A 26,824-nucleotide genomic window follows, 5' to 3' on the forward strand; every position below is an offset into this window, starting at 1 on the left:
CTGTCTGCACTCCACGCCATGCTTCCCGGTGTGTAGGGTGAGAGCCAGCCTTGTGATAAGCAGTTGCCCACCAAGGGCCTGTAAAGAGCCTGCTGGCCTGAGGACTCTGGAAAGACCTTGCTGTATAGCACCCACGTGCACCTGACCCTTCAAAATGCCAGCCTTGGGGACAGCTTTTGTGCTCTTGTGGGGGTGTGTGTTTAACTTAAATGTATAGAATTGCCAGGTGGTCGTGGCGCACGCCTTTAATCCCAGCACTCGGGAGGCAGAGCCAGGCGGATCTCTGAGTTCGAGACCAGCCTGGTCTACAGAGTGAGTTCCAGGAAAGGCGCAAAGCTACACAGAGAAACCCTGTCTCGAAAAACCAAAAAAAAGTATAGAATTATACACACGCTTTTACAATTGGGGGGGGGGCACAGAGGTGCATATGAGTTCTGTGCCCAAGCAGGTCAGAGGCTGGGTGCCCCTGGGACTGAGGTTACAGGTAGTTGTGAGCTGCCTCAGGTGGGCGCCGGGAGCTAAGCCTCTGTTCTGTAGAAGACTACTTATGCTCTTGAGCACTGAGCCATCTCTAACCCTGAGGGTGGCCTCTTTGATGTGTCCTGTCAGCTGGCCAGCCATAGCACCCAGAAGTGGCTTGTGTGTGCTTCTCACCCAGGACCAGTGCCAAGGCCAACTAGGGTCATGCTGTGTTTTGGGGTTTTTCTGGGTCAGGGTCTCATGTAGCTCAATCTGGCTTTGAACTCCTGATCTTCCTGCCTCTGCCTCCAGCCTCCCACCTCTGTGGCTCTTGAGTTACTGCTGGCAGAACTGAGCCGGTCCACAGGTCCACAGCTGCTGTGAGCATCACTCTGAGCCTCTTCATCCATCCAAGGTGGTACGGGGATCAGTTGGGACGCTAGCCAGGCCTTTCTCTTGGCTCCCTGGTTAGTGAGGTGGATGCTTCATTCAACCTGTGTCTCCGTGTGTCATCCTGGAGCCCTTGTCCTTGAAGCAGTAGGACTGCTTCCTGTCCTCTGGGAAACTTCATTTCCACATGCACCCCTGGTGATGTCCCAGATGAATCCACAAGAACCTGCTCCTTTGATGGAGCTGAGCAGCAGCAAAGCGCCATGACACGATGTTGGGATCCGTGTCCTCAGACTATCCGCATCCATTCCAGGCGTGTGTCTGCAAGGCCAGTGATGCAGGCCTTCACCACTCACCAGTGCCCGCAGAGTCCCCAGGGTGAATCACACTTGTAGGTTGGGCATGGATCCAGCAAGGTAGCAAAGACCCAGAGAATGTTCTCAAGGCACCCCAGAGGACAAGAGGAAGCGTCAAGGTTCACACACATTATGGCTTTCACTATGTGCTAGGTTGTAGGCCCTTGCTGGTTCTCTGAGATGCAGAGTTCATTGGCAGATTCCCAGCAAATGTCTGTTGTATGGCCAGGTACCAGTGTGGGCTGGACTTGGGGTCCAATGGAGTAACACCCCAGGTCAGGATCTGCACCCTGTTGGTGCAGTGTGAGCATAGAAATTTGCTGTGGGGTTGGTGCCCATCTGGGGGCAGGCAGTTGGGGCTCTGAGCTGCTCTGTTTCTCACACCCCATCACATGACCCCAAGTGCTGCAGAACCGCTCAGCATGATATCCTCTGCAGCCCCCAGAGACCTGACATCCTGTGGAAGGCAGAGCCTGGGTTAATTCCGGTGATGAGCTCTTGGAGTGGGAGTAAGGGGCTGGTGTTTCCTTGGAACCTGTCTGGGGACCATTGCTGTCCCTGTCCTGTGAGTGAGAGAATAGGAAGCAGAGGGGGCTTGCTTCTCAGGCTGAGGAGAATGCCCAGGTCTGTTAGAGATTTGCTGTGCAGCACTGAGTAAATGTTCACCCTCTCTGGGCTCCCTGCCGCAGACTCTAGCACACTGCCTGTTTGCGTGGTTCCTGGGCTGAGCCAGTGTTTACATTGTTGCAGGATTATGAGCAAAAGCCGGCAGATGCAGCCTGTGAGCCAAAAGCACTGGCTTTCTGGCCCTTTATGGGAAAAAATGGGCCAGGGCCCGCTGCGGGAGGGTCTCTGCTGGCGCTCACTGCCTTTGGGTTTATTGATTGCACTGGTCGTTGGAGCATTCTCTTGTGTCGTCTCACTTAACCCTCGGCAGCTCTGTGGAGCCAGCACCCCCGTTTGGCTCAGCTTGAGCCCGGAGCATTTGGGGACCAGAGGGAAATGGGCTCTTGTGCCTTCCTAAATGGCCAGGATCCGCCAGGGGTGCGTGTCCACCGTTGGCCTTGGCTTCTGGCTGCAGGGTCTGAAGGGCAGTGCAGCACTCAGTGTGGACCCAGGGCTGAGTTGGGCAGCAGCTGGGGAAGGCCCTTGGCGGCCTGGCACAGCCTGGAAGCGCTTTGGCCCAAACATCAGAATTTGCTTGTACTGGGCTGACGGCCCCGAAGCAAGTGTGCACATGTGCCATAGAATGTTCCAGGGCGGGGGTGGGAGCAGGGATGCTTCTGTGGTTAGGCGTCCACGTGAGACTTGTGTAGGCTGTGTGTGCTAATGCACTGTGTATCCTTAGGGCAGGGCACAGGGAGTTGTGGGCACAGTTTGGGACACTTGGGGCCTTTCACCGCGTCTGTGTTCTCATTGCAGAGGTCTGCTGGCAGCTCCAGCCCGGAAGCCGGAGAAGGTAAGGAACTCTCTAGAACACTGGGCTGTCCTGGAGCCAAACCTGAATGCTCCCTAACCCCACCCACCCTGTGTCTAGATTCTGATCGTGAGGATGGAAACTACTGCCCTCCAATCAAGCGTGAGCGGACGTCCTCTCTAACGCACTCAGGTGAGCGACAGCCTCGTGGGCCAGGGAGGGCCGAGGGAAGCTGGCAGTCACCCTAAAGTGGAGTTGGGAGGATCCTTGTCAAACTCTGTGGGTATACCAACTGTGAGTGTGACTCTGTAAGGACACGGTCCTTGGTGTGGACTGGAGGGGACAGTATCCTCACCCATCAGGTACCGTGTGTGCACTCACGCAAAGCCAGAGGGCAGTCTCTCGTGTCCCCAGCTGAGGGCACATGGTGAGACCGAAGGGAGGGTCACCGTGCATAAGGATGTGGCCTCGGGCTCTGACCAGTGCAGGAGTGAGGCTGGGTCTAGGCAGAGAGACTCTGGGGATGCTTCATTGGAGGCTGGCAAAGCCCAGCAGCCTCCTCACCCATAGGCCCCTCAGGGAGTGAGTGCCCTGGGGGCAGGGCCTGCTTCTCCATATAGGCTGTGAGGGGTGTCACCTGGGCCTTATCTCCTGTGCAAGCACAGCTTGGAGGCAGGGTCTGTCTTCCGTTCCTGAACCACCTCCCCCTTCAGCTGACAGACCTGGGTACTCCCAAACACACGGCTCTTTGCTAGAACTTAACCGAATCAGAGAGGGTATTTTTGTTTGTTTGTTTTTGTTTCTTGAGACAGGATTTCTCTGTGTAACAATCCTGGCTGTCCTGGAACTCACTTTGTAGACCAGGCTGACCTCGAACTCACAGAGATTCACCTGCCTCTGTCTCCCAAGTGCTGGGATTAAAGGCGTGCGCCACCACTGCCATCTGACTAAGATTCACTGGTATTTTTATTTTACTTTTTTTTTTTTTATTAATTTTTTTTCATTTATTTTACATACCAGCCACAGTTTTTCCTCCCTCCTCTCCTCCTGTTCCCTTCCCCCACCTCCTTTCTACAGCCTCCCCGCCCCCCAATCCATTCCTCAGAAAGGGGCAGGCCTCCCATGGGAGTCAACAAAGCATGGCATGTCAAGTTGAGGCAGGACCAAGCTCCTCCCCCTGAGTTAAGGCTGAGTGAGGCATCTCTGTACAGGGAATAAGTTCCAAAAAGCCAGCCCCTGGGCCAGGGACAGGTCCTGATCCCACTGCTAGGGCCCCACAAACAGACTAAACTACACAACTGTCATCCACATGCAGAAGGCCTAGGTCGGTCCCATGCAGGCTCCCCAGCCAGGGTCAGCTGTCTCTGTGGGTTTCTCCATCATGAACTTGATCCCCCTTGCTCAGACAGTCCTTCCTCCCTCCTGTCAACTGGTCTAGTGCTTGGCTGTGGATCTCTGCATCTGCTTCCATCAGTGACTGGATAAAGGCTCTGTGATGACAGCCAGGGTATTCACCAATCTGATTACAGGAGGCCAGTTCAGGCACCCTCTCCACTATTGCTAGGAGTCTTAGCTGAGGTCATCCTTGTGGATTCCTGGGAATTTCCCTGGCACCTGGTTTCTCCCTAACCGCATAATGGCTTCTTCTATAAAGATATCTCTTTCAGCCGGGCGGTAGTGGCGAACGTCTTTAATCCCAGCACTCGGGAGGCAGAGCCAGGCGGATCTTTGTGAGTTCGAGGTCAGCCTGGTCTACAGAGCAAGATCCAGGACAGGCACAAAGCTACACAGAGGAACCCTGTCTCGAAAAAACAAACAAACAAACAAACAAAAGATATCTTTCATTACTCTCCTCCTCTGTCCTACCCCCAACTCAACCAACCCAATCCCTCATATTCCCATCACCCATTCCCTCCCCTCCATCATGCCCCACCACCTTCCCAGGGAAATTCATGCATTGCTCTTAGGGTTCCCCTTGTTACTTAGCTTTCCTGGGACTGTAGATTGTAGCCTGGTCATCCTTTGCTTTACATCTAATATCCACTTATGAGTGGGTACATACCATGTTTGTCTTTCTGGGTCTGGGTTACCTCACTCATGATGATTTTTTTCTAGTTGCATCCATTTGCCTGCAAATTTTATGATGTCATTGTTTTTTATCAATGAGTAATACTCCATTGTGTAGATGTACCACATTCTCCTTATCCATTCTTCAGTTGAGGGGCATCTAGGTTGTTTCCAGGTTCTGGCTGTTATGAATAATGCTGCTGTGAACATAGTTCACAAGTGTCCTTGTGGTATAATTGAGCATCCTTTGGGTATATGCCCTAGATTGGTTTAGCTAGGTCTTGAGGTAGATTGATTCCCAATTTTCTGAGAAACCGCCATGTTGATTTCTAAAGTGGATGTACAAGTTTATACTCGGACCAGCAGTGGAGGAGTGTTCCCCTTACTCTATATCATCTTCAGCATAGGCTGTCATCAGTGTTTGTGGGGTTTTTTTTGTTTGTTTGTTTGTTTGTTTGTTTGTTTTAAATCTTAGCCATTCTGGTATCTCGGAGTTGTTTTGATTTACATTTTCTTGATGACTAAGGATGTTGATCAATTCCTTAAATGTCTTTTGGCCATTTGAGATTCTTCTGTTGAGAATTCTGTTTAGATTGGTATCCCATTTTTTAATTGGATTAGTTGGTATTTTGATGACTAGTTTCCTGAGTTCTTTATATACTTTGGAGATCAGCCTTCTGTCAGATGAGGAGTTGGTGAAGATCTTTTCCCATTCTGTGGGCTGCCGTTTTGTCTTATTGACGGTGTCCTTTGCCTTACAGAAGCTTTTAGGTTTCAGAAGGTCCCATTTGTTTGTTTGTTTGTGGTTTTTCGAGACAGGGTTTCTCTGTGTAACAGTCCTAGTTGTCCTGAAACTCGCTTTGTAGACCAGGCTGGCCTCAAACTCACTGAGATCCACCTATCTCCCAAGTGCTGAGATTAAAGGTGTGCGCCATCACCGTTTGGCTGAGGTCCCATTTATCAGTTGTCGACCTCAGTGTCTGTCCTATTGGTGTTGTATTCAGGAAGTGGTCTGCTGTGCCAGTGCGTTCAAGGCTACTTCCCACTCCCTCTTCTAGCAGGTTCAGTGTAGCTGGATTTATGTTGAGGTCCTGGATCCACTTGTACTTCAGTTTTGAGCAGGGTGACAGATATGGATCTATTTGCATTCTTCTACATGTTGACATCCAATTATGCAAGCACCATTTGTTGAAGATGCTTTCATTTTTCCATTGTATAATTTTTGGCTTCTTTGTCAAGTGTTCACAGGTGTGTGGATTTACATCAGGGTCTTCTGTTTGAGTCCATTGGTCTACATGTCTGCTTTTATGCCAATACCAAGCTGTTTTTATTGCTATAGCTCTATAGTGGAGCTTGAAGTCAGGGATGCTGATGCCTCTAGAAGTTCTTTAATTCTACAGGACTTTTTTTTTTTTAAGCTATCCTGGGTTTTTTGTTTTTCCATATGAAGCTGAGTATTATTCTTTCGAGATCTGTGAAGAGTTGTATTAGAATTTTGGTTTTTGGAGACAGGGTTTCTCTGTGTAGCTTTGCGCCTTTCCTGGAACTCACTTTGGAGACCAGGCTGGCTTCGAACTCAAAGAGATCCACCTGGCTCTGCCTCCCCGAGTGCTGGGATTAAAGGCGTGTGCCACCACGTGAATTGTATTAGAATTTTGATGGGATTGCATTGAATCTGTAGATTACTTTTGGTAAGACTGCCATTTTTACTATGTTAATCCTACCTATCCATGAGCACGGGAGATCTTTCCATTTTCTGATATCTTCTTCGATTTCTTTCTTCAGAGACTTAAAGTTCTTATCTACAGGTCTTTCACTTGTTTGGTTAGAGTTACTCTAAGATATTATTTATGGCTATTGTAAAGGGTGATGTTTCTCAGCCCATTTATCATTTGTATATAGGAGGGCTACTGAGTTTTTTGAGTTAATCTTGTATCCTGCCACATTACTGAAAGTATGAGCTGTAAGAATTCCCTGGTAGAATCTTTGGGGTCACTTGTATACACTATCATCATTTGCAATAGTGAAAGTTTGACTTCTTGCTTTCTAATTCGTATCCCCTTGATCTCCTTTTGTTGTCTTATTGCTCTAGCTAGAACTTCAAGTACTATATTGAATAAGTATGGGAAGACTGGACAGCCTTATCTTGTTCCTGATTTTAGTGGAATCGCTTTGAGTTTCTCTCCATTTAATGTGATGTTGGCTGTGAGCTTGCTGTATATTGCTTTTATTATGTTTAGGATCTTCCTTGTATCTCTCTGATCTCTCCAGAATCTTTATCATGAAGGAGTGTTGGATTTTATCAAAGGCTTTTTCAGTGTCCAATGAGATGATCATGTGGTTTTTTCATTTCAGTTTATTTATATTGTGTATTAAATTGGCAGATTTTCATATGTTGAACCATCCTACATCTCTGGGATGAAACCTACTTAATCATGGTGGATTTTTTTTTTTCTTGGATGTGTTCTTGGATTCAGTTTGCCAATATTTTGTTGAGTATTTTTGCATTAATGTTCATGATGGAGATTGGTCTGTAATTCTCTTTCTTTATTGCATCTTTGTATGGTTTGGATATCAGGGTAACTGCAGCCTCATAAAAAGAGTTTGGCAGTATTCCTTCTGTTTCTATTGTGTGGAACAATTTGAAGAGTATTGGAATTAGCTCTTCTTTGAAATTCTGGTAGAATTCTATGCTGAAACCATCTGGCCCTGGGCTTTTTTTGGTTGGGAGACTTTGAATGACTTTCTGTTTCTTTAGGGATTATGGATCTTTTAAATTGTTTATCTGGTCTTGATTTAATTTTGCTATGTGGTACCTCTCGAGAAAATTGTCCATTTATTTTAGATTTTTCTAATTTTGTGGAATACGGGTTTTTGAATTATGACTTGATGATTCTTCGGATTTCCTCAGTGTCTGTTGTTATGTCTCCCTTTTCATTTCTAATTTTGTTAATTTGGATATTCTCTCTCTGCCTTTTGGTTAGTTTAGATAAGGGTTTGTTTATCTTGTTGATTTTCTCAAAGAACCAACTCTGTTTCATTGATTCTTTGTATAGTTAGTTCTCTTTGTTTCTACTTTTTTGATTTCAGTCCTCAATTTGATTATTTTCTGGCATCTACTCCTCCTGGGTGACTTGGCTTCTTTTTGTCCTAGAGCTTTCAGTTGTGCTGTTAAGTCGCTAGTGTGAGATTTCTCCATCTTCTTTATGTGGGCACTTAGTGCTGTGAACTTTCCTCTTAGCACTGCTTTCATAGTGTTCCGTAAGTTTGGGTTTGTTGTCCATTCATTTTCATTGATCCCTAAGTAGTCTCTAATTTCTCCTTTATTTCCTTCTTCACCCAGTGGTGTAGCTCGAATTCTAATTGGCCTTAATAATAAAAACCCGGAGTCAGATATTGGGGTAAAAGCTGAAAGATCAGAGATGCAGAATAACCAGCCACTGGAGAGACTTCTTACCTCCACCGAGTCCTCATATCACTTCCTGTTTCCTCCTCCCAAGGGCTGGGATTAAAGGTGTGTGCCACCACTGCCCGGCCTCTAAGGTTAACTAGTGGCTAGCTTTATTTGTTAGAGCACAAACAAAACATCATGTTCCACAAAACATGGTGATTCAGTTGAGGATTGTTCAGTTTCCATAAGTTTGAAGGTTTTCTGTAATTTTTGTTGTTGTTTAATTCTAACTTGAAGCCATGGTGATCCGATAAGATACAGATGGTTATTACAGTGTTTTTGTATTTGTTGAGATTTGCTTTGTGACTGAATATGTGGTCAATTTTAGAGAAGGTTCCATGAGGTGCTGAGAAGAAGGTATGTTCTTTTTTGTTTGGGTGAAATACTCTGTAGATGTCTATTAAGTCCACTTGAGTCATAATGCCTGTTAGGTCCCTTGTTTCTCTGTTAAGTTTCTGTCTGGCAGATCTGTCCAGTGGTGAGAGTGGGATGTTGAAGTCTTCCACTATTAGTGTGTGGGGTTTGATGTGTGATTTAAGCTTTAGTAATGCTTCTTTTACAAATGTGAATGTCCTTGTATTTGCATAGATGTTCAGAATTGAGACTATGTTGATGGATTTTTCCTTCAATGAGTATAAAATGTCCATCTCCATCTCTTTTGATTAATTTTAGTTTGAAGTCTATTTTGTTAGCTATTAGGATAGCTACACCAGCTTGTTTCTTAGGTATTGTTTAAATCTGATTTTTGTCATGGAATACCTTGTTTACTCTGTCCATGGTGATTGAAAGTTTTACTGGGTATAGTAGTCTGGGTTGGCATCCATGGTCTCTTAGTATCTGCATAATGTCTGTCCTGGACCTTCTGGCTTTCAGAATCTTCATTGAGAAGTCAGGTGGGGGGCTGGAGAGATGGCTCAGAGGTTAAGAGCACTGGCTGTCTTCCAGAGGACCTGAGTTCAATTCCCAGCACCCACATGGTGGCTCACAATAATCTATAATGAGATCTGATGCCTTCTTCTGGCCTGTAGACATAAATGCAGGCAGACCACTGTATATATGATGAGTAAATAAATCTTAAAAAAAAAAGAGAGAGAGAGAAGTCCGGTGATATTCTGATGGGTCTGCCTTTATATGTTACTTGGCCTTTTTCCTTTGCAGCTTTTAATATTCTTTCTTTATTCTGTCTGTTTAGTGTTTTGATTATTATGTGGTCAGGGGGACTTTTTTTGGGGGGGGAGGGGGTCCAGCCTGTTTGGTGTTCTGTCAGCTTCCTGTTCCTTCTAAGCATGTCCTTCTTTAAGTTGGGAAAGTTTTCTTCTATGATGTTGTTGAGTATGTTTCCTGTGCCTTTGAGCTGGAGTTCACCCCTTTTATTCTCCTCTTTTTCTTAGGTTTGGTCTTTTCATGGTGTCCCAGATTTCCTGGATGTTTTGTGTTAGAAATTTATTGAATTTAACATTTTTGTTGACTTGTAAATATATTTCCTCTATTGTATCTTCAACGCCAGAGAGTCTCTCTTCCATCTCTTGCATTCTGTTGGTGTTATGCTTGTCTGTAGTTCCTGTTTGTTTACTCAGATTTTCTATTTCCAGTGTTCCCTCGGTTTGTGTCTTCTTCATTGTTTCTATTACAGTTTTCAGGTCTTGAACTGTTTCCATTACCTGTTTGTTTTTTTTTTTTTTTTTTTTTTTTTTTTTTTGAGCTGAGGACCGAACCCAGGGCCTTGCTCTACCACTGAGCTAAACCCCCAACCCTGATTGTCCCCACCCCACCCCCCACCGCTATCTTTAAGGGATTTATTGATTTCTTCCAATTTTTTGTTTTTCTCTTCCTTGATTTCTTTCTTTCTTTCTTTCTTTCTTTCTTTCTTTCTTTCTCTCTCTCTCTTTCTTTTCTTTTCTTTTCTTTTTTTTTTTTTTCTCCCTGAGACAGGGTTTCTCTGTGTAGTTTTGTGCCTTTCCTAGAACTCACTCTGTAGCCCAGGCTGGCTTTGAACTCAGAGATCCACCTGCCTCTGCCTCCCGAGTGCTGGGATTAAAAGTGTGTGCTACCGCCGCCGCCGCCGCCGCCGCCACCACCACCACCACCCGGCTTCCTTGATTTCTTTAAGGGAATTTTTCATTTTCTCCTTCAGGGCCTCTATCATCTTCATAAAGTTATTTTTAAGGTCATTTTCTTGTGTTTCCACTGCATTGGAATGTTCAGGTCTTGCTGTTCTAGGATCTCTGGGTTCTGGTGGTGCCACACTGCTCTTTTGGTTGTTGAATGTGTTCTCACACTGGCGTTTACTCACCTGTTCTTCCCACTGGTGTGGTTTGCATCTGTGCCTGTGTAGTCTGCCGGGGTGGCAGGCAGGGCTGGCCATGGAGAGGATGTTCAGGTGCGCAGGGCTGGGCGGTGGACTGGGTCTTCGGGGGACAGCGTCCAGTGGGTGGTGGAGGGTGGTGGTGCAGCCTGGAGGCGGGTCTCCCACCTGCTCACAGGCTGGTGGGGCTGCCTCTTATTTTTAAAGAACACGGAAAGCCAGGCTGATGCTCAGTGGGTAGTGCACTCACCTAGTGTGCAGGGGCCCTGGGTTTGGACCCAGGAACCATATAGACCAGGCGCAGTGGTGAGCACCAGTTGGTCGAGCACTCAGGATCAGGTGTTCAAGATCACTCACGTTCTCAGTGTCAGTCTCTGGCCTGCTTGGCTTGTGAGACCAGGAAGGGGCCTGGCTGTGCTCTTTGGACATTTGGGTCCCCTGGTAGTCTCTACACCTGGCTTGACCCCAAGCACTGTCTTTAGCAACACAAGGGCACAAGGGGCAGCCTGTTTTGGTATTTCCACTCTTAGGCCAGTCCTGAGACTTCTCCCTGGTCAAGCTGACAGAGAGGGTACTGTGGCCTAAGCTGCCTGGTGTAAACACTGCAGCCCTGGCCCTGCTTCATCCCTGCCCTCCCTTTCTGGTCCAGCAGCCAGCTTCTCTGAGAGTCCCCTGGTTTTTCCCTGAAGAGCATGACCATTCGGGATCCTGGCCTCCTGCCTCTCTGGTTCTCATCCTGGTGGCCCATCCCTGGGTGGCAGGTGTCCCTTCTGTTCTGTGAGGAGGTCTGGTCCAATTCCTCTGATGACCTGGTCCTTCAAACCGCCTTGATTTGAAGACCCTGTGCCGGTCGTTGGGTGGGTAGAGGTGGCTCAAAGGGCATTTGCAGCTCTGTTGTCCGGCCTGCCTTGATTGTATGCATGTGCGTGTGTGGCCTGTTCATGTGTGTGGGAGCCAGAGCACGGCCTCAGGTGCTTTTCTCGATGGCTCTTCTCTGTCTTGCTTTTGAGGCAGGGTCTTTGCCTGGACGAGAAGCTCACCGTTGGGTCCAGGCTGCCCGGCCAAGCAAGCTCAGGATCCATCCTCTGGATCCTTTGGCTTTGTATGTGAATGCTGGAGATGCGAAGTCAGGGCCTTAGACCTGCCTTCCCCTCCCCCAGCTGACTCCCCAGCCATTGTAATTCCTCTTAGGAGAGTCTGCAGGCTTGGGGCTGTCTTTGGGGGACTCACAAGAGTGACTTGGCCTCTCTGGTGTTACTGTCATCCTTGGTCAGGCTGCTGGCTTCCCTGGCGTGGCTGCTCTCCTGTGCAGGAAGCTCACTCCCCTTGTTTCCCGCACTCTCAGGTGCCGCTCCTGTTCTTGGGTCTTCAGCACTCCTGGTCCCTTCCCTCCGGCCCCTCCCAGGACTTTTCTCACCATTCCATCTCAGTCCTGGAATCTATCCGCCTTCTCTATTTGGGGGTGGACTCTAGAGCCAGGATCTTGGTGCTCAGGGTACCCTGCTTGGCCCTGGTCCTGGGCATGTGGAGCCCACGCTGATGGGGCTCAGCATCCTAGCCCTTCTTGCTGACATCAAGAACCCTGGTTTCAGCCAGGCATGGAGACACACGTCTGTCATCTCAACTCTTAGGCAGTGGAGGTAGGAAGATCAGGAGTTCAAGGTCATCCTCAGCCACACAGTGAGCCTGAGGAAGAAACCTGGTTCTACTCCTTATCCTCTCATCATGCCGTCCCAGCCAGCCACATGCTTGCCCAGCCCCCAGCCACGTCAGCCGCTGCTCTGGGAGCTCTGCCAGCCTCAGGCCAGCCTGGCTCAGTCCCCAGTGTATTCCCAATTAAGCAGGGAGCTCCCTGGGGTCCGCAGTATCACCCAGCACCCCTGCCCCTTGGGTAGCATAAATCTAACAGCCAGCTGTATGTGTGGGGGCATGAAGCCTGGGTTCCCCAGGGCCTATTGCAACATTGTTAGCAAACTGAGTCTCCAGGGGGGCTGAGGAGAGCCCGGGGTGCCCCTGTGGATGGGGCTAGGGACAGACTCTAAGCCTTGGCTGCCCAGCCCACTTCGCGTCGACAGTGTCTGTCCACCTGGTCACAGTGGTACCCACTTGGCATGGATTTCTGTGTGCCACGCCGGTGCGCCACGCTGGTGCAGGTGAGTGGCTGCGGTCCCTATGGCCAGTTGTGGTACCCTCAAGTCTTAAAGGTTGTGTTGATCTTCTGTGGGAACAGGACCCTGAAGCACCTCCTGTGGCCAGGACTCAGGTGCCCAAAGCTAGTCTTTGGGGCCTCCGGTTACACTGTTTTAGGACCTTGGTCTTGGGTTTGAGAAGTGCGGCCCAGCGCTCACCCCCGTAGGCACCCTGCCCCGCTGCATGGCTGCCTGCGTCGGCCCTTCTGCACTCGTGCAGGTGCTCGAGTGCTGCTGACTGGGGGTCCCCATGCAGCACCTGGGCCTCCAGTGCAACCCACTTCCTGTCAGAGCCCGTGGACAGTATGCTTGAGTGCATCCGTGTGTCCAGATAAGCTCCAGTCCCCCTCGGCGTCGGCCCTCCTCAGCTGCAGGCACCACGAGTCTGCTTTGTCTTTCTGGGCTCACCACTTGTGGGCATTTTCTGTCCACGGACCTGCACGGAGGACCTTCTCTTCACTTAAGACTGCCTTTGCCCGGTGTTGCCCGGTGTTGCTAGACGAGGTTCCTTGTCTGTGTGTGTGGTCCATGCATGTGGCAGGGATGCTGGTGTGCCCACCTCTGCCCGCCAACACCGCTGTCCTCGTTCGTCATTGCCCCACTGGCCTGAGAGCCCCAGGGTGCTCCTGCCTGCCCGCACCAAATGTGCCTTTGCTGTGGTGGGGGGATTTGAACCCGGGCTCTTTTGCTTGCACAGCAGGCACTTCCCCCGCTGAGCCAGCCCGTGTTTGGGGCTTTCTCCTGTTGACCTTTCCGTCAGGAGAGTCATGCGTATGGTGGGGTCTGCATTTGTCATGCCTGCCTGGTGTGCCCTGCCAGCCACTCACAAGAGGCTCGGTGACCAAGCCAGCAGGTATGAGAGCCGGGGCTACAAGGACAGTTGGTCTAAGAAGGTGTGAGGAAAATGTACAGGCCACAGGCAGGCATGACAAATGCAGCGCCTGATGGACACTTCACCCTGCCTCAGCATCTCCATCCTCCAGGTCCCGTGCTGGCCTGGCTGCAGAGCCACACCTCTGGCCCGGGCTCCTGCTTTCCTGGCACAGCCTGGACCATTCTCGGGGGGCCCAGGCCCACTGTGCGCTCTGTTGTGCTGTGCTCCTGCCCCCCACAGGCTGAACTCAGCTGTGTCTTGTGCTTGCAGAGGAGAAGAGCAGCGGCTTCCGGCTGAAGCCCCCGACGCTCATCCATGGCCAGGCACCCAGTGCAGGTGGGTGACGTTTCTGGGCCTCTGCCTGGCCCCAGGATCCTTGCTGCAGGCCCAGTCTGTCTTCAGGGACCATGGCTGACATGAACACAACCCTGGAAGGCTGCTCAGACCTGGGGGGCGGGGTGTCTCCTACCTGGGAACTCACTGGGACCCCGCACCAGCCATGGCCATCCCCCTTTGCACTGGGCCCACTCTGGGAGGGTAGCCGTGACCCAGGCCTCATCACAGACCCCAGTGGCCGGTGACGGTCACTGTAGAGGAAGTGTTGGTGTTGAGTGTTGCCTCCTTGCATGGCCACTCGAGTTGACATGCTCTGGAGCAGCAGGGACAAGATGCCTAGAATCCACTGTGTTCCAGGTCTGCCCAGCCAGAAGCCCAGGGAACAGCAGCGTGGTGTGCTCCGTCCAGCTGTGCTGCAGGCCCCCCAGCCCAAGGTGCTGTCGCAGACGGGTAAGGGACCAAGTCACAGTCTGAAGTCCAGAGGCAAGGGGGTTCTTAGGGCCACTCCGTTCTGGGGAGCCCTGATGGAAGGATGGGGTGCTGCCCACTTCTTGTCAACTTCCCACGCTGTGCTCTGTCTGTCATCCTTGCAGAGCACTTTCCAGGCTGCCTGCGGCTCGCTGGGTTTTGGTCCTGTCATTCAAAAGCTCAGCAGTGGAGTGGACTGGGACCTGGCTTACGCTTGGCTCCAGTGCTCAGAGCCAGCCCATAGCACACTCGGAGATTCTTGTTTTGTTTGTCTTGATTTGGGGGCCAGCAGGATAGCCCGGCACGTTAGGGGATTGCCACTTTGCCTTGGTTTAGTTGGACTTTTATGACTCCGCATCTCAGTGTGCAGCCCAGTCTGCTCCGGAACTCAGTCTGGAGCCTGGAATTCTCAGGCATGGGGTAGTAGACATGCACCCTCTGCCAGCTCCCTTCTGGCTTTGTGAGTGCACGGCGCGGGTCGGATGCCCACCCCACATGCCCAGGTGGCTTTCGGCAGATTGCACGGGAGCCGTCTGCAGTAGGTGTCCTTTTGTGGTCGTTCTCTGGGAGTCCTGCTTCTGAGCACATTGGAAGCCAGTTCTCATTTGTGTCTTGTTTTGGGCACGGAGTGAGGGGGTTTGCTTGAGGATGAAACCCAGGCCCTGTATACTGAGCTGCATGCCAGTGTAGTGTCTTCCAGAATAAAGACAGCAGCCCCTCGTGTGAGGTTGGGGCATTTTGATGTTTTTAATCTAAGAATGCATGGTGCTTTTTTTTTTTTTTTTTTTTTAAATGTAGCCCTGAATTACCTGAAATTTGCTCTGTAGCTCTGCCCTTGAACTTACAGAGACCTACCTGCTCTGCCTCCCAAGTGTTGGGATTAAAAGCGCTCACCACCCTGCACAGCCTAAGATGAATGAAATTTAGAAGCCTGTTTACAAAGGAGGCCTAGACAGAGTCCAGCAGCTTGACCAGCTGCCAGAGAGCTGGGGGACATCTGCCACCTGTCCACTCTTCTCCTCCCTTTTATAGTCCCCAGCAGCGGCACCAATGGGGTCAGCATGCCCGCAGACTGCACGGGACCGGCCATGTCCGCATCGCCAGAGAACCTCACACAGAGGAGCCCCTCCGAGTCTGCCGAGGGGACCCACACACTCGAGGTCAGTGGGTCATGGGGCTGGCCAGAGGGGGCTGCAGCAGCAGACGCTGATGTACCTACCGTCTGTGTGGGTTCTCCATCCAGATGCCCTAGTGGTTTCCAGCACTGAGCATGCCTGGGCTTGCTTAGTGTTCTATGCACAGCTGCACCTGTCACACTGTAACACAGTACCCAGGCAGGGGTGTTCGCAGAGACAGTTCATGGGCTCACAGCCTGGGGCTGTCCCTGCCAGCACACACACATACCCTGGCTGTTACAGCCCACTTCACTGGGAGTGCTCTTTGGGAGGATGGTGCTCTTGTGACCTCCCCACTTCCACAGGGCCCTGTTAAAAGTCCCCTCCACACCATACCAACGCCTGAGAGCCCAGCCACTGGACACCCAACACTGATTGATGGGCTGTCAGTCACTGTCAGAATGGGCCCCACTGCCCAGGAGCCCAGAAGTGACTTTGGCTGTGTCTCCACGACAGAGTCCTGTGTGTGTGTGTTGTGCCCCTCCCCAAGTCACAGGTGAGCCCTCGGGGCGCACATATGCTGGTGCTGGGGAGTCAGCCCAAGAAGAGCCCTGCAGCCCGGGGTTCAAGGCCAGGCAGTGTGCTGGCAGCCAGTGAGGGGTCGACGGAGATCCCACTTCCCAGGCTGCCTGCTGTGCTCCTGAACTCATCCATATGGAGTCACAGTCAGAGCCGTGTCCGTTCTCACAGGGAAAATGCTCGGGGAAGCGGGGTTCTAGGGCTGCACGGGGAATGCTCACCCCACTCCAGCGCCCTAAGAGGGGACATGAACGGCTCCCAGCCTCTTTCTTGTGAGCGTGGCTGAGCCTCAGGAGGGAAAGCCAGTGCACAGTTCCAGCCAGGGTTCCACCCTGTCCTCCACAATGCACACCCATCCTATTCCTCAGCCGGGCACACACTGGATCTGTCCCTGTGGCACCCAGATTTGACCCCAAGGCCCCACGTTCCGAATGTCCTGGGATGGGCAGGATCACCATGCTTATTATCTCTGATCACGTGACAAGAGCAGGTCGGACCCCTACCTTCTCAGCCATTCCTGGCTCCTGATGCTGACACTAGTTGATCAGGGATGCTGACTCGGGCTAGGGAGTGGGGTGCAGCCTCTGACAGGCACTGGCCACCTGGTGATGCAGGACAGACAGGAGGACAGAAACCTTTGCAGAGTCACAACAGGCCTGGGGACTGGTTCTCAGTGGGAATGGTGCCCAACGGGCATACGGAAGACTGCGTACAAGCCACACTGCCTGTGTAGGCACAGGGCCATGGCAGAGCGAGAATGCAACCAGGTTTATAGGGTGCCAAGCCAGTAGACTATGAGACTCTTGACAGACTAGCAGAGAACACAGTTAGCACTGTGCCATCCTTCCTGCCACTGTGAGCTGCTGTCACAGACAAGTTGGGGCTCCTGGAACTGCAGGGCACCCAGCACCCCACCTTCCACGTGCAGCCAGGGAGTTACCCCAAAGGCCTCCTGGCAGCACTCCAGATTCCCCTTGTCTAGGCCACACGGGTGAACAAGTCCCTGAACTCGGGAGAGTCACACTTGCAAGACAGCGTTTAGAAGGACCAGTGAGAGGCCTTGCTAAATTAAAAATGCTTGCTTCTGAGCCTGACCTGAGTTGGACCCCAGTGGTGGAAGTGACCAGTCCAGGGAATTGCCCTTGCTCATAGACACACATAGACGAAGAAATATAATTTGGAAAAAACAAAAACATGAGCTGGTATAAAACACTCAGTCCGGGAAGCTGTGGGTTGGAAGTGAGAGCGGCCTGCAAGGTGAGATCCTCCAGCTCCTGTCTCTGCCCACAGCAGAGTCTCCTCTCTGTTCCACACCACACCGTTGCCTCTCATGACTGACAGGGGCCTCCTCTGGTCTGTCTCTAGGTAGCTGCTGTGACTCTGCCCTTTGACGTTTATAGTTTACATCCTGAGTGTCCGTCCCCTTGCCGGATGGGACCTTTGGCACTGATTCTGGCTCTATTGGCACCAGGGTATGGTGCTGTGCCCTGCCCCTCTGACAACCGGTGTCCTCAGGCCTGAGCTAGAGCACTGAGAGTGTGTTCCTAGAGATGCCTTCTGAGAACTGGGTGTGATACTCAGTCGTCTGCCTCTAAGAGGGGTGCCCTTGGGTCTTGAGTTCCCCACATCCACCTTGCCTCTGTCAGTTGCACTGGGGCAGGGGACTGGTGGTGTTGGCCAGCTGCCAGGCTTCAGGCCTTTCTCTAATTCTGCCCACCCCAGCAGACCCTATCATAGTTGCCAGGCATGCTCATGCCCAGCTGACTGACTTCAGGCTCTTGGGCACTCTGTTGCTATCACTTCTAAATATGATTGGGTTCTTTTCTTTTCCTGTAGGAGAAAGTGCTTCAGAAAACCCCACATGGCACCTCAGAGGAGGGACACTCTGAAGAGGAACAGGTGGCCCCACAGGCCTTTGTGTTTGGACAGAACTTGAGAGACAGAGTGAAGGTATTTGCTGGGTAGATGTGGGGCAGAGGAACTCCAGCAGGCAGTCCTTAAGGAGAGTGGCCTGGGGTACCCACGGCAGCCACATATCTACCCAGACATCCATTGCTCAAGGCCCCATCCCGCTAAGAATCCCTCCCCACTTTGAGATGGTGTTTCATGTGACCCAGGCTAGCCTCAAGTTTACTATGTAACCAAGGATGAACTGAACTCCTGATCCTCAAGTCCTAGGATTTTAGGCTACCTCAGGTCGTCTTTTCAAGAGCTACACTAAGATAATGATGACATGATTGATGTGACATGGGTTTGATTGGAGACAAGGTCTCATACAGCCTGAGCTGGTCTTGAACTCACTATGTGGCTGTGCATGACTTGGGACTCCTGATCCTCTAGCCTCAGCCTCCTGAGCTCTGGGATAGCAGTGGCACACTACCCGGCCTGGCTCGTGTGAGCTGGGCCCTGGGCTCAGGTAGCTCGCACCCCAGCCTCAGCAGCCAGGCCATGGGGGCCACCACAGAATCATCAGCAGAGTGGTGAGACCACGCCTCGCTCCTAGAAGCCGAGTCTGACGCCTGCAGTGCCAGAGGATAGGGTCTGGGACACTCCAGGCATGAAGCTCTGCCCCCCGCCTTCCAAGTGTCTTGCCAGGAAGCCTTCTGGGCAGACTTAGGGCTACTTCTGGCTCATGGGTGCCACCAAGACAGTGGAGCACCAGGCATGGGAATAAAGAGGACAGAGGCACTGCTCGGCACCCCACAGAGCCCAGGATGCCCTCAGAATGACCTGGCCTGTGTCCCATCATGCTGGGAGGCTGAGGGAGGCAGGAGGATGGAGGAAACCAGGCCAGCCTGGGCTGCACAACAAGACCTCGTCACCACATTGAGAACTCCACTGTGTAGAAGACTCCAGTGTGTTTCCCGTTTCCTTGTTCCTCCCTGTCTGGTGGACACTCCAGTCCCTAAGGGATGTGGGGAGGAGCTGGTGTTGCTGTGACTTAGGCCAAGAGACCCGCGACCTTCGGGCACCTCCTTCTTGGCCATCTTTGTGGTGGGGCCCGCTGGCATCCTCAGAGGATGAAGGCTTCCGTGGGCTCTGTACTTAGCCATCAAGCGCAGCCATGAGCCAGGATCACAATATCTTCTAACGCACTGCCACCTCCTCGGTTATTCAGGAGTACCACCGACATCATGCGTTTAACAACCACAGAGAAGCTATGGTTGTGGTGGCCATGTGCCCATTGTGTGACTGGTGTGCTGGGTGCCAGCCGAAAGGCAGTTTGCCGACCCGGTAGAGAGCTCCTAAAGCTCGGTGGTCCTTTCCTGCAGGTTTTCTTCCCAGCTTGTTTTGAGTGTAGTCCAGATCAGCCTTGAGCCCAGGCTCCTGCAGTGCTGGGGTCTGGGCCCACACCAGACTATTGTCTCTTTAAAACAAGATCTCACTGTGTAGCCCAGGCTAGCCTGAACTCCTAGAGATATCCTGCCTCTGCCTCTCCCTCCCAGTGCTGAGATTAAAGGCGTGCGCCACCATGCCCAGCTTGTCTTTGTGACTGCTGTGTCAGGGGTGGCCATGCTGGTGGCAGTGGTCCTGTGTCCTCGGTGCACTCACAGACCGGGCCACGTGAGCAGGTCGCTTCCTCTCCACAGTTAATGAATGAGAATGCTGATGTGGCAGATGTAGACAGCGCTGCACATCCCAGCTCAGAAACACCCACTGCAACCAACTACTTCCTGCAGTACATCAGCTCCAGGTGAGCGCTCTGGTGTACAGATGGGGTCCTCCCTCTGCCTGTGTGTCAGTCTGGGGGTGGGGTGTGCTGCTGTGTGCTGCGGTGCACATCAGGGTGCCACACTGATGGTGCCCTCCTCTCCAGCGCAGACAACTCGACCCACAGTGCTGACACCTCCAACAAGTTTGTGTTTGGACAGAACATGAGTGAGCGTGTCTTGGTGAGTGGCCCTGGCGCCGTTCCCTCGTGCGTGCCTGTCCCCACTTGGGGCACGCGGCACGCGGCTGCTGCGCTGTCTCCTGCACAGTCAGGACGAGAAAGACCAGCTCACGTCCCACACGGGCTTCGGTTGCCCACAGAGGCCGCCAGAGGGCTGGCTTCACCCTTCTTGTCTTTACTCTCCACCGACCTAGGCGTCCCTGTGGCCAGGGCCAGCTGGGATGAACCTCAGCTGTCCTACTCGCCCAGAGCCACACCACTGAGACAGGTGGTCTGTCCCTGTCCACAGGAGCAGCCACGCCTGCCACTTCTGCAGGACGGGCGGCCAGGGTAGCAGGCGCGTGCACGCCCCCTGCTTTCTGCACACTTGTACCCCAGGGTGCAGAGCCTGGCATCTCTCGGCATTGTCTGCCTCCGGGCTGGGCATCCACAGACTCTGGTCTTCCCCCCTGTTGCCTGGCAAGGTCACCATGTTGCAGCCTCCTCCTGTTGGTCTGCCACAGTGTGTTGTCACAGAGCTCCCCTGTGGTCCTGAGAGGGCCTGACTAGGCATGGCTGTTGAGGACAGGCCCCTGCAGGGTGTGCAGGAGTCGGGCCTCTGGGAAGTGCTGAGTGGCCGTCCCTGCTGGGCTCTCACTCTGTCCTCAGCACCCACAGCAGCTCCGCCCTGGCACGCTTGTTTCCTCAGAGCCCCCCCAAGCTGAATGAAGCCAGTTCAGATGCCAGCAGGGAGACTACGCATGCCCAGTCAGGGTCTGAGCCATCGTCCCAGGAGGCTGCCCCCAAGAAAGGTAGGGCACAGCTCTGCACACACCTCAGCAGACTCCCACCACCAGGCAGGACAGCTGTGGCCCCAGTAGACACGAGAGGTCGGCCTGAAGTGCCCGGGATGGATGGTGGGCGGCCTTGCTCTGCCGACCAGGACAGGGCTCCTCAGATCCCTGGGGTCCCAGGCCTGCTGACGCTTCTTTGGTGGGTTCTGTCTATGCAGAGTCACTGGCTGAGTCAGCCGCTGCCTACACCAAGGCTACAGCGTGGACATGCTTCCTGGAGAAGGTGGAGGTCATAACGGGGGAGGAGGCAGAGAGCAACGTGCTGCAGGTGAGACCATGCGTGCTGAGGCAGGGTTGCCAGGAATGATGCCAGTCTGGGCTACATATAGCAAGACCCCCCTTCCACAACAACAAAGAATCTGGGCCTGGTGGCGCACGCCAGCACTCAGGAGGCGGAGGCAGGCAGACCTCTGTGAGTTCAAGGCTAGCCTGGACTACAGAGAGAGTGCCAGGCCAACCAGGAACTTTTTTGCCCCAAGGAAACCAAAATGAGTTGCATAACCATTGTCCCAGTTTGACAGGGGGTTTTCGACCCCTAAATAAGGCCCCATCCCAGCGAGCCAGCACCCCGGCCCCCACGCCTTCCCAGTTCTGGACGGTTCTTGCGGTGTGCCCCGATGTGTGGAATGTTATCCTGGCTTTGTCACTAAGCGTGGTGTCCTTGGGTCTGCTGTTTCTGTGCCTTGCTGTGACACTAAGGGCCGCATGGCACCAGGGAGCTGATAACGTGGCCTCTGTGCTTTGGGACTCTTGTAAGCAGGATGGCCCATGCGTGTTTGTGAGGAGGACATTTACTTGCTTTCTGGGTGGGCAGTGGAAGGACTGCCATGCTGTGGTCTCCCCGGCACGGTAGGATGCCCTGCAGCCAGGCCGCTCATCACAGCACCCAGTGCTCCTTCGCTGTGGGAATGCTGTGGGTGGCATCTCGTGGGTTTGGATGTTCCCCTGCTTTCCACACTTGAGCAGGGAGCAGGGCTCTGTGGTAGAGCCTAGCATGCGGGAGCCTGGGTTCCATTCCCGGTCCCACGGAACTCAAACCCATCCACAGACGACTGGATAACTAAGCTGGGCACTGCCGTCAGCATCCTGGCCATAGCTCGTGGAGCTGGCAGCCGGGGGGTAATCAGATACCCCAGCGTCACTGGTAGCTCTTGACTTGAAGTGGGGCCTGAGCTTTGTGGGGCCCAGAGGGCAGGCGCTCTTACCCTGCTCGCCGCCGACCCCATGTCTTCCAGATCCAGTGTAAGCTGTTTGTGTTTGACAAGACCTCCCAGTCGTGGGTGGAGCGTGGCCGGGGACTTCTCAGGCTCAACGATATGGCGTCGACTGACGACGGCACGTTACAGTCCCGGCTGGGTGAGCACTGGGGAAGTACAGACCCTCCTAGAGGTGGGCAGGGGCATGGCTGTGAGCAGGGCTACAATCCCCACTGTGAGCCTCCGGCAGCCTGGCAGCAGTAACGCCAGCCTGGGCGTCAGCGTGCAACCTCAGCAAAGCCAGAGGACCCAGCGGGCTGTGATCGCTCAGAACAGGGCCGCGCAAGCGTCAGAGCTGCCCTCCTGTTCCGGGGACTTTGTGAAAATGGTCTCACTCTGTAGCCCAGGCTGGCCTGGGGTCCACTGCAAGCCTGCCATACCCATGTTTGACCTCTTCCAAAGACAAGGGAGCTTCTTTCTTGTTTGGTTATATTCCCAATAAAAGTCAGCTTAGGCCCAGAATGGGAGGTGTGGCAGGAGGACTGCTGTAAGTTCAAGGCCAAGCCCAGGCTACTGAGATCCTGCCACCAAAAAAAAGTTGATGGGAACGTCTGCAGTCCTCCTCTTGGCCGTGGCCGTCTGTGACCTGTGAACCTGTGCACACGGGGTAGTCGTGTGTTTTCTACCCAGCAGGTAGCAAGCCACCTTTGTGAGGCTTATTCCTAGAGCCTCAGATGCGCGCCTGGCCTCTGACTGGGTGGGGAGAGTTGGGACCCTCCTCACACATGTGATGGCCGGGGCTTGGTCCTCGGGTGGGATTGGGCAGTCTCCATCTCAGGAGGGTGCTGTGAGGGCGCTCCTGGCCAATTCCAGACCATCCCCTCCCCGCAAGGGCACGGCTCCCCGGCTGCCCGGCTCTCCCCTTCTGGACGTGGGCTGTAGGCTGGGGCAGGCGTGTGGCTAAGCGGCCTCCTTGCTGCAGTGATGCGGACCCAGGGCAGCCTGCGGCTCATCCTGAACACAAAGCTGTGGGCACAGATGCAGATGGACAAGGCCAGTGAAAAGAGCATCCGCATCACAGCCACAGATGCCGAGGACCAGGCCGTCAAGGTCTTTCTGATCTCGGTGAGCTGGGGAGGCTGGGGTGGAACACTGGCTCAGTGCTGGTCACTGTGCTGATGTCACCAGCAAGGACACACGCCTCCTGATAGCCGTGTGGTGCGCCATGCTGCCCCTCTGCTGCACATCGCATGTGCGGGGATGAGAGACCCCGCTCCGACCTTAGTGTCTGGCCTGACTCCAGGGGTCTTCTGCACCGGGGTGGTGGTTGGCCCTTGTCGGAGGAGTCGGCCGGCCAGGCCCTGCCACCTCACACGTTGTCTCCGCAGGCCAGCTCCAAGGACACTGGCCAGCTGTACGCAGCACTGCACCACCGCATCCTGGCACTGCGGAGCCGCGCGGAGCAGGAGCAGGAGGCCAAGGTACCCGCACCTGAGCCAGGAGCCACCCGGGCCGCCGAGGAGGAAGACAGTGATGAGGATGCAGTGCTGACTCCCTCGGGGGTCACTCCCTCGGGAGCCGGTGAGCAGCAAGGGACCCGTGGGAGGGACCCCCCCCCCCCCCCCCGCCCCCGTCCATGGTGGCTGTGTGCTGGGTCTGAGGGACCTGCTCTTCCCACAGGCACAGGTGACGAAGGGGATGGCCAGACCCCTGGGAGCACATAGCAGCGGAGCCACTGCGTCAGGCTGCTGCTTTGTCGTCTGTCCGCTGCCCGTCCCTCCCTGCAGGCCGCGTCATGGTGGTGTCTATTGCTGGGGTGGCCACAGGCTGGATCCGCGTGTCCCCTCTGCAGCAGACGGGGATGCCAGGATGTGGCCTGGGACTCAGACCTCATCATATTGATGAGCAGAAAGAACGCTCCCCGCCCTCCTCCTCCTCCTCCGATCGAAACGGCACATTGACACTTGTCACCGCTTCTGCCGGCTCAGGCCTGGCCACCCAGCCTTGTGGTGACCGCCTCTCCTTCTGGGCAGCAACAGTTCAAACTCCGGGCTCAGCGTTCTGTTCAGAGAACCTGCTGTCTGCCGGCTCCCCGCTCTGCCACGTCCATGTGGCTAATGCCTCTCGTTGATTCTGATGACGTGGCTTTCACGGGCCTGGATGAAGCTGCTCGTGGGCTGAGCTGACTCGTTCCTGTGGGTGGCGCCCGGCCCCTACAGCGAACCCCTAAGTTTGGGCCTGAGAACACCTGTCTAGACAAAGGTGGCGGGCCCCAGGAGGGTTCTTGGCTCTTGCCCACCCACACCACCTGGGCCTCCTTAAGCAGGTACCCGGCGCAGCACGGCCCTGAGGTAACCGACCATCGCGGGCCCTGAGAGGCAAAGGCCCTGTGGAGGGCCTGTTCTTGGCGGAAGACGACGCCCCCACCCATGGACTTTGTGGTTCCATCTCTGGCCAGGGAGCCAGCAAGGACACCAGAGGCTGCCTGGCAGATGGGTCACACTCTGCTTACAGCCTTAGCCAGCCAGTGACAAGTGACTCGAGACGTCGCCCATGTGTTTTGGAACATTTATGTAAGATTGTCATATGAAATGTATTTGAGAACTGCATTAAAACTTTTAACTAAACCCTGGCCGCCTGTGCACCTGGCAGCCAGATGAGCTGGGTGTGGCCATGGGGGCCCCATGGGGTCAGTGATGAATCCAGGCCTGCGGGTGCCCCTGCCGCAGACCTGGTCCAGCCGGTTCTTCAGCCTCCCGTCTCACACACCCCCTCCCTGTGTCTGGTTGGGGCCCCAGGACAGTGGTAACGGCAGCAGGTGGGTCGGGGAACTAGGCTAAGGGCCGCTGCCAGGCAGGTGGGGGCCGCCACGTCAGAGGCGCCAGGCAGGTGGGGGCCGCCACGTCAGAGGCGCCAGGCACTGCTCACCACGGCCACGAACTCTGAGTCGGTGTCCACTGAAGCGCTGAGTCCGCTGTAGTAGTCTTGGAACTCAGCTAGTGTGACCTGTGGGGGTGCACGCCGTGAGGGGGGACCCAGGCCAGGCATGCTGCCCCTGTGGGAGGTACCAAGTGAACACACCTGCCCGTCCTTCTCAGATGTGTCAAAGTTGTCGAGGAACTGGTGCAGGGCTTCGTCCTCCGTCCACTCGCCACTGCGCACCTTGGGGTGAGCCCGGCCACTGTACACACCCCGCAGGTCATCCACAGTCACCACACCATCGCCAGTCCGGTCCAGCTTGGCAAAGGCAGCTGCAACGACAGCTTCCCGGGCTTGGGACATGGGGGGCTGTGGGGGGACAGTGATTGAGCGAGTGCTGGGACCCTCACCAGCCCCTCCCTCGGCCTCTGAGGCCGGCCTCACCCTTAGCGCCCGCAGGAACTCCTCCAGGTCCAGGGTCCCGCTGCCGTCACGGTCCCAGCGCCTGCACAGCGCCTCCGCCTCTGCCTCCCCCACCTCCAGCCCCAGCTGCCCCAGGCCCTGCCTCAGCTCCCCTGCATCCAGGGACCGGCTGTCATCCTTGTCCAGGCGGCGGAAAAACCTGGGGATCAAGATGGGGCTGCATGGATGCGGGGCTGCTGGGGCCAGAAGGCGCTGCGAGCGAGCATTGGGCTGAGGGCTCACCTGGCCAGGCCCTGGATGCCCACGGCCCCTCGGGACAGACACTGAGCCCTCAGCCTCTCCACGGTGGCGTCCACGGTGTCCATTGCGAGTGCAAATGAACAGCTGCAGAGGCACAGGACTCCCAGTGAGTTTCCGTACTCGGCTGGCCCGGCACAGAGCGGGTGATGCCACACGGCCCAAGAACACCCCAGCCACTCACCTGGCTTGCTTGCCTGTGTCCCCGAGTCTTGCCTGTGGCGCTCCAGGGAGGTCTGTGCGTCCTGCCTGGCACAGCTGTTGCTAGGCAGTATGGCTCCGGGGACTGGGAGGGGCCCAGCTGTAACTCGCTCTATGTCAAGCACATTAGCCAGCCTAGCAGGGCAGGCGCTGTGAGGCCACGGTAGCTTCAAGCCTGACTCGAGACTTGGGGCACACAGCTGTCCCACTCTTGACTACATGGGATAGCCTGGCCAAATCCAGTCGAGGGCTAGTTGGACATGGTGGCACAGGCTTATCACCTCGGCTCTCTAGCTGTTTAGACTTGAGGTGGGGACACAGCTGAAAGTCTGAAGCCAAGTTGGGCTACTGACTGGAACTACGTTAAAAAATAGAAAATAAAACCCGGGGCCTGGTGGTACATGGCTGTAATCCCAACGCACAGGAAGATAGAAGGGCAGGAGTTCCAGGCCACGGGACTGTCTCTCTTGTATAATATTAAGGGAACCAGCCTCAATATTACACATCCCAGGGGCTCAGGAGAGAGAACTACTAACGGCCAGGAGTATTTTCAGGAAATAGAATCTCAGCACACCGAGCTCTATAGTCCACTTGCTTTAATTCCTCTGGCATAACATCCTTTACACACAGCTTCAGTTCTGTTCTCATGTCTAGCTCTTTTCTTGCCTGATTTCTCTATATTTATCTACTGTCCCCTCTAAGTTCTATCTTAATTCCTTCATCTAGTTCTGCCCCTTCTAGGTTCTCATCTATCTAGTTCTTTCCCCCATCAGCTCCTCTCTCGTCCCCTTCTCTCTCATCTGGCTCTTCCTCATCTTGTTCTTCCCCATCTGGCTCTTCCTCATCTTCCATCTCGTTCCTCTTGTCCTCTCTTTTAGCTCTTCAATCTAGTTCTTCTCCATCTCAGTTCGTTCCTCTCAAGTTCTTACCCATCTAGTTCTTTCATTCTGTTTTCTCTTCTCTCCCGGTGCCCTGGAAGTCTCGGTATATAAAGGGAGGATCCGAGCTAAATTGTGTAAAGCTATTACTTAACGTCCACCTCTCTTGGCGGTGTCTC

The 26,824-nt window shown here is 53.8% G+C and overlaps 2 protein-coding genes across 5 annotated transcripts in view; one reads left to right on the plus strand and one right to left on the minus strand.

The window, feature by feature from the left end:
* The window catches only part of Ranbp3 (RAN binding protein 3), a 44,928-nt gene extending 20,374 nt beyond the window's left edge, over positions 1 to 24,554 (plus strand). For all 3 annotated transcript variants that reach the window (XM_006982265.4, XM_006982266.4, XM_076559773.1), the window contains 14 exons: positions 2,628 to 2,664; positions 2,743 to 2,814; positions 13,779 to 13,844; positions 14,202 to 14,294; positions 15,345 to 15,472; positions 17,843 to 17,956; positions 19,597 to 19,700; positions 19,824 to 19,899; positions 20,587 to 20,689; positions 20,890 to 20,999; positions 21,967 to 22,087; positions 22,910 to 23,052; positions 23,316 to 23,508; positions 23,608 to 24,554. In XM_006982265.4, the coding sequence (XP_006982327.1) occupies positions 2,628 to 2,664; positions 2,743 to 2,814; positions 13,779 to 13,844; positions 14,202 to 14,294; positions 15,345 to 15,472; positions 17,843 to 17,956; positions 19,597 to 19,700; positions 19,824 to 19,899; positions 20,587 to 20,689; positions 20,890 to 20,999; positions 21,967 to 22,087; positions 22,910 to 23,052; positions 23,316 to 23,508; positions 23,608 to 23,651 (1,404 nt within the window). In that variant the 3' untranslated portion in view covers positions 23,652 to 24,554. The remainder of the gene's footprint in view (positions 1 to 2,627; positions 2,665 to 2,742; positions 2,815 to 13,778; positions 13,845 to 14,201; positions 14,295 to 15,344; positions 15,473 to 17,842; positions 17,957 to 19,596; positions 19,701 to 19,823; positions 19,900 to 20,586; positions 20,690 to 20,889; positions 21,000 to 21,966; positions 22,088 to 22,909; positions 23,053 to 23,315; positions 23,509 to 23,607) is intronic.
* Positions 24,555 to 24,771: 217 nt separating this feature from the next.
* On the minus strand, positions 24,772 to 25,853 carry Caps (calcyphosine). Of its 2 annotated transcripts, none has more exons than XM_076559774.1 (5): positions 25,751 to 25,853; positions 25,552 to 25,653; positions 25,291 to 25,468; positions 25,009 to 25,215; positions 24,772 to 24,933 (listed from the first exon to the last, which is right to left on the minus strand). In XM_076559774.1, exons 2-5 carry the CDS (start codon positions 25,632 to 25,634, stop codon positions 24,832 to 24,834), a joined length of 570 nt encoding a protein of 189 aa, XP_076415889.1. In that variant the 5' UTR covers positions 25,635 to 25,653; positions 25,751 to 25,853; the 3' UTR covers positions 24,772 to 24,831. The 2 variants fall into 2 exon arrangements, with proteins under 2 accessions (XP_076415889.1, XP_076415890.1); XM_076559775.1 differs by having other exon boundaries at positions 25,552 to 25,656; positions 25,758 to 25,801.
* Between the last annotated feature and the right edge of the window lie 971 nt (positions 25,854 to 26,824).

Source organism: Peromyscus maniculatus, chromosome 22 (genome assembly GCF_049852395.1).
Source record: "Peromyscus maniculatus bairdii isolate BWxNUB_F1_BW_parent chromosome 22, HU_Pman_BW_mat_3.1, whole genome shotgun sequence".
Taxonomy (NCBI): Eukaryota; Metazoa; Chordata; class Mammalia; order Rodentia; family Cricetidae; genus Peromyscus; species Peromyscus maniculatus.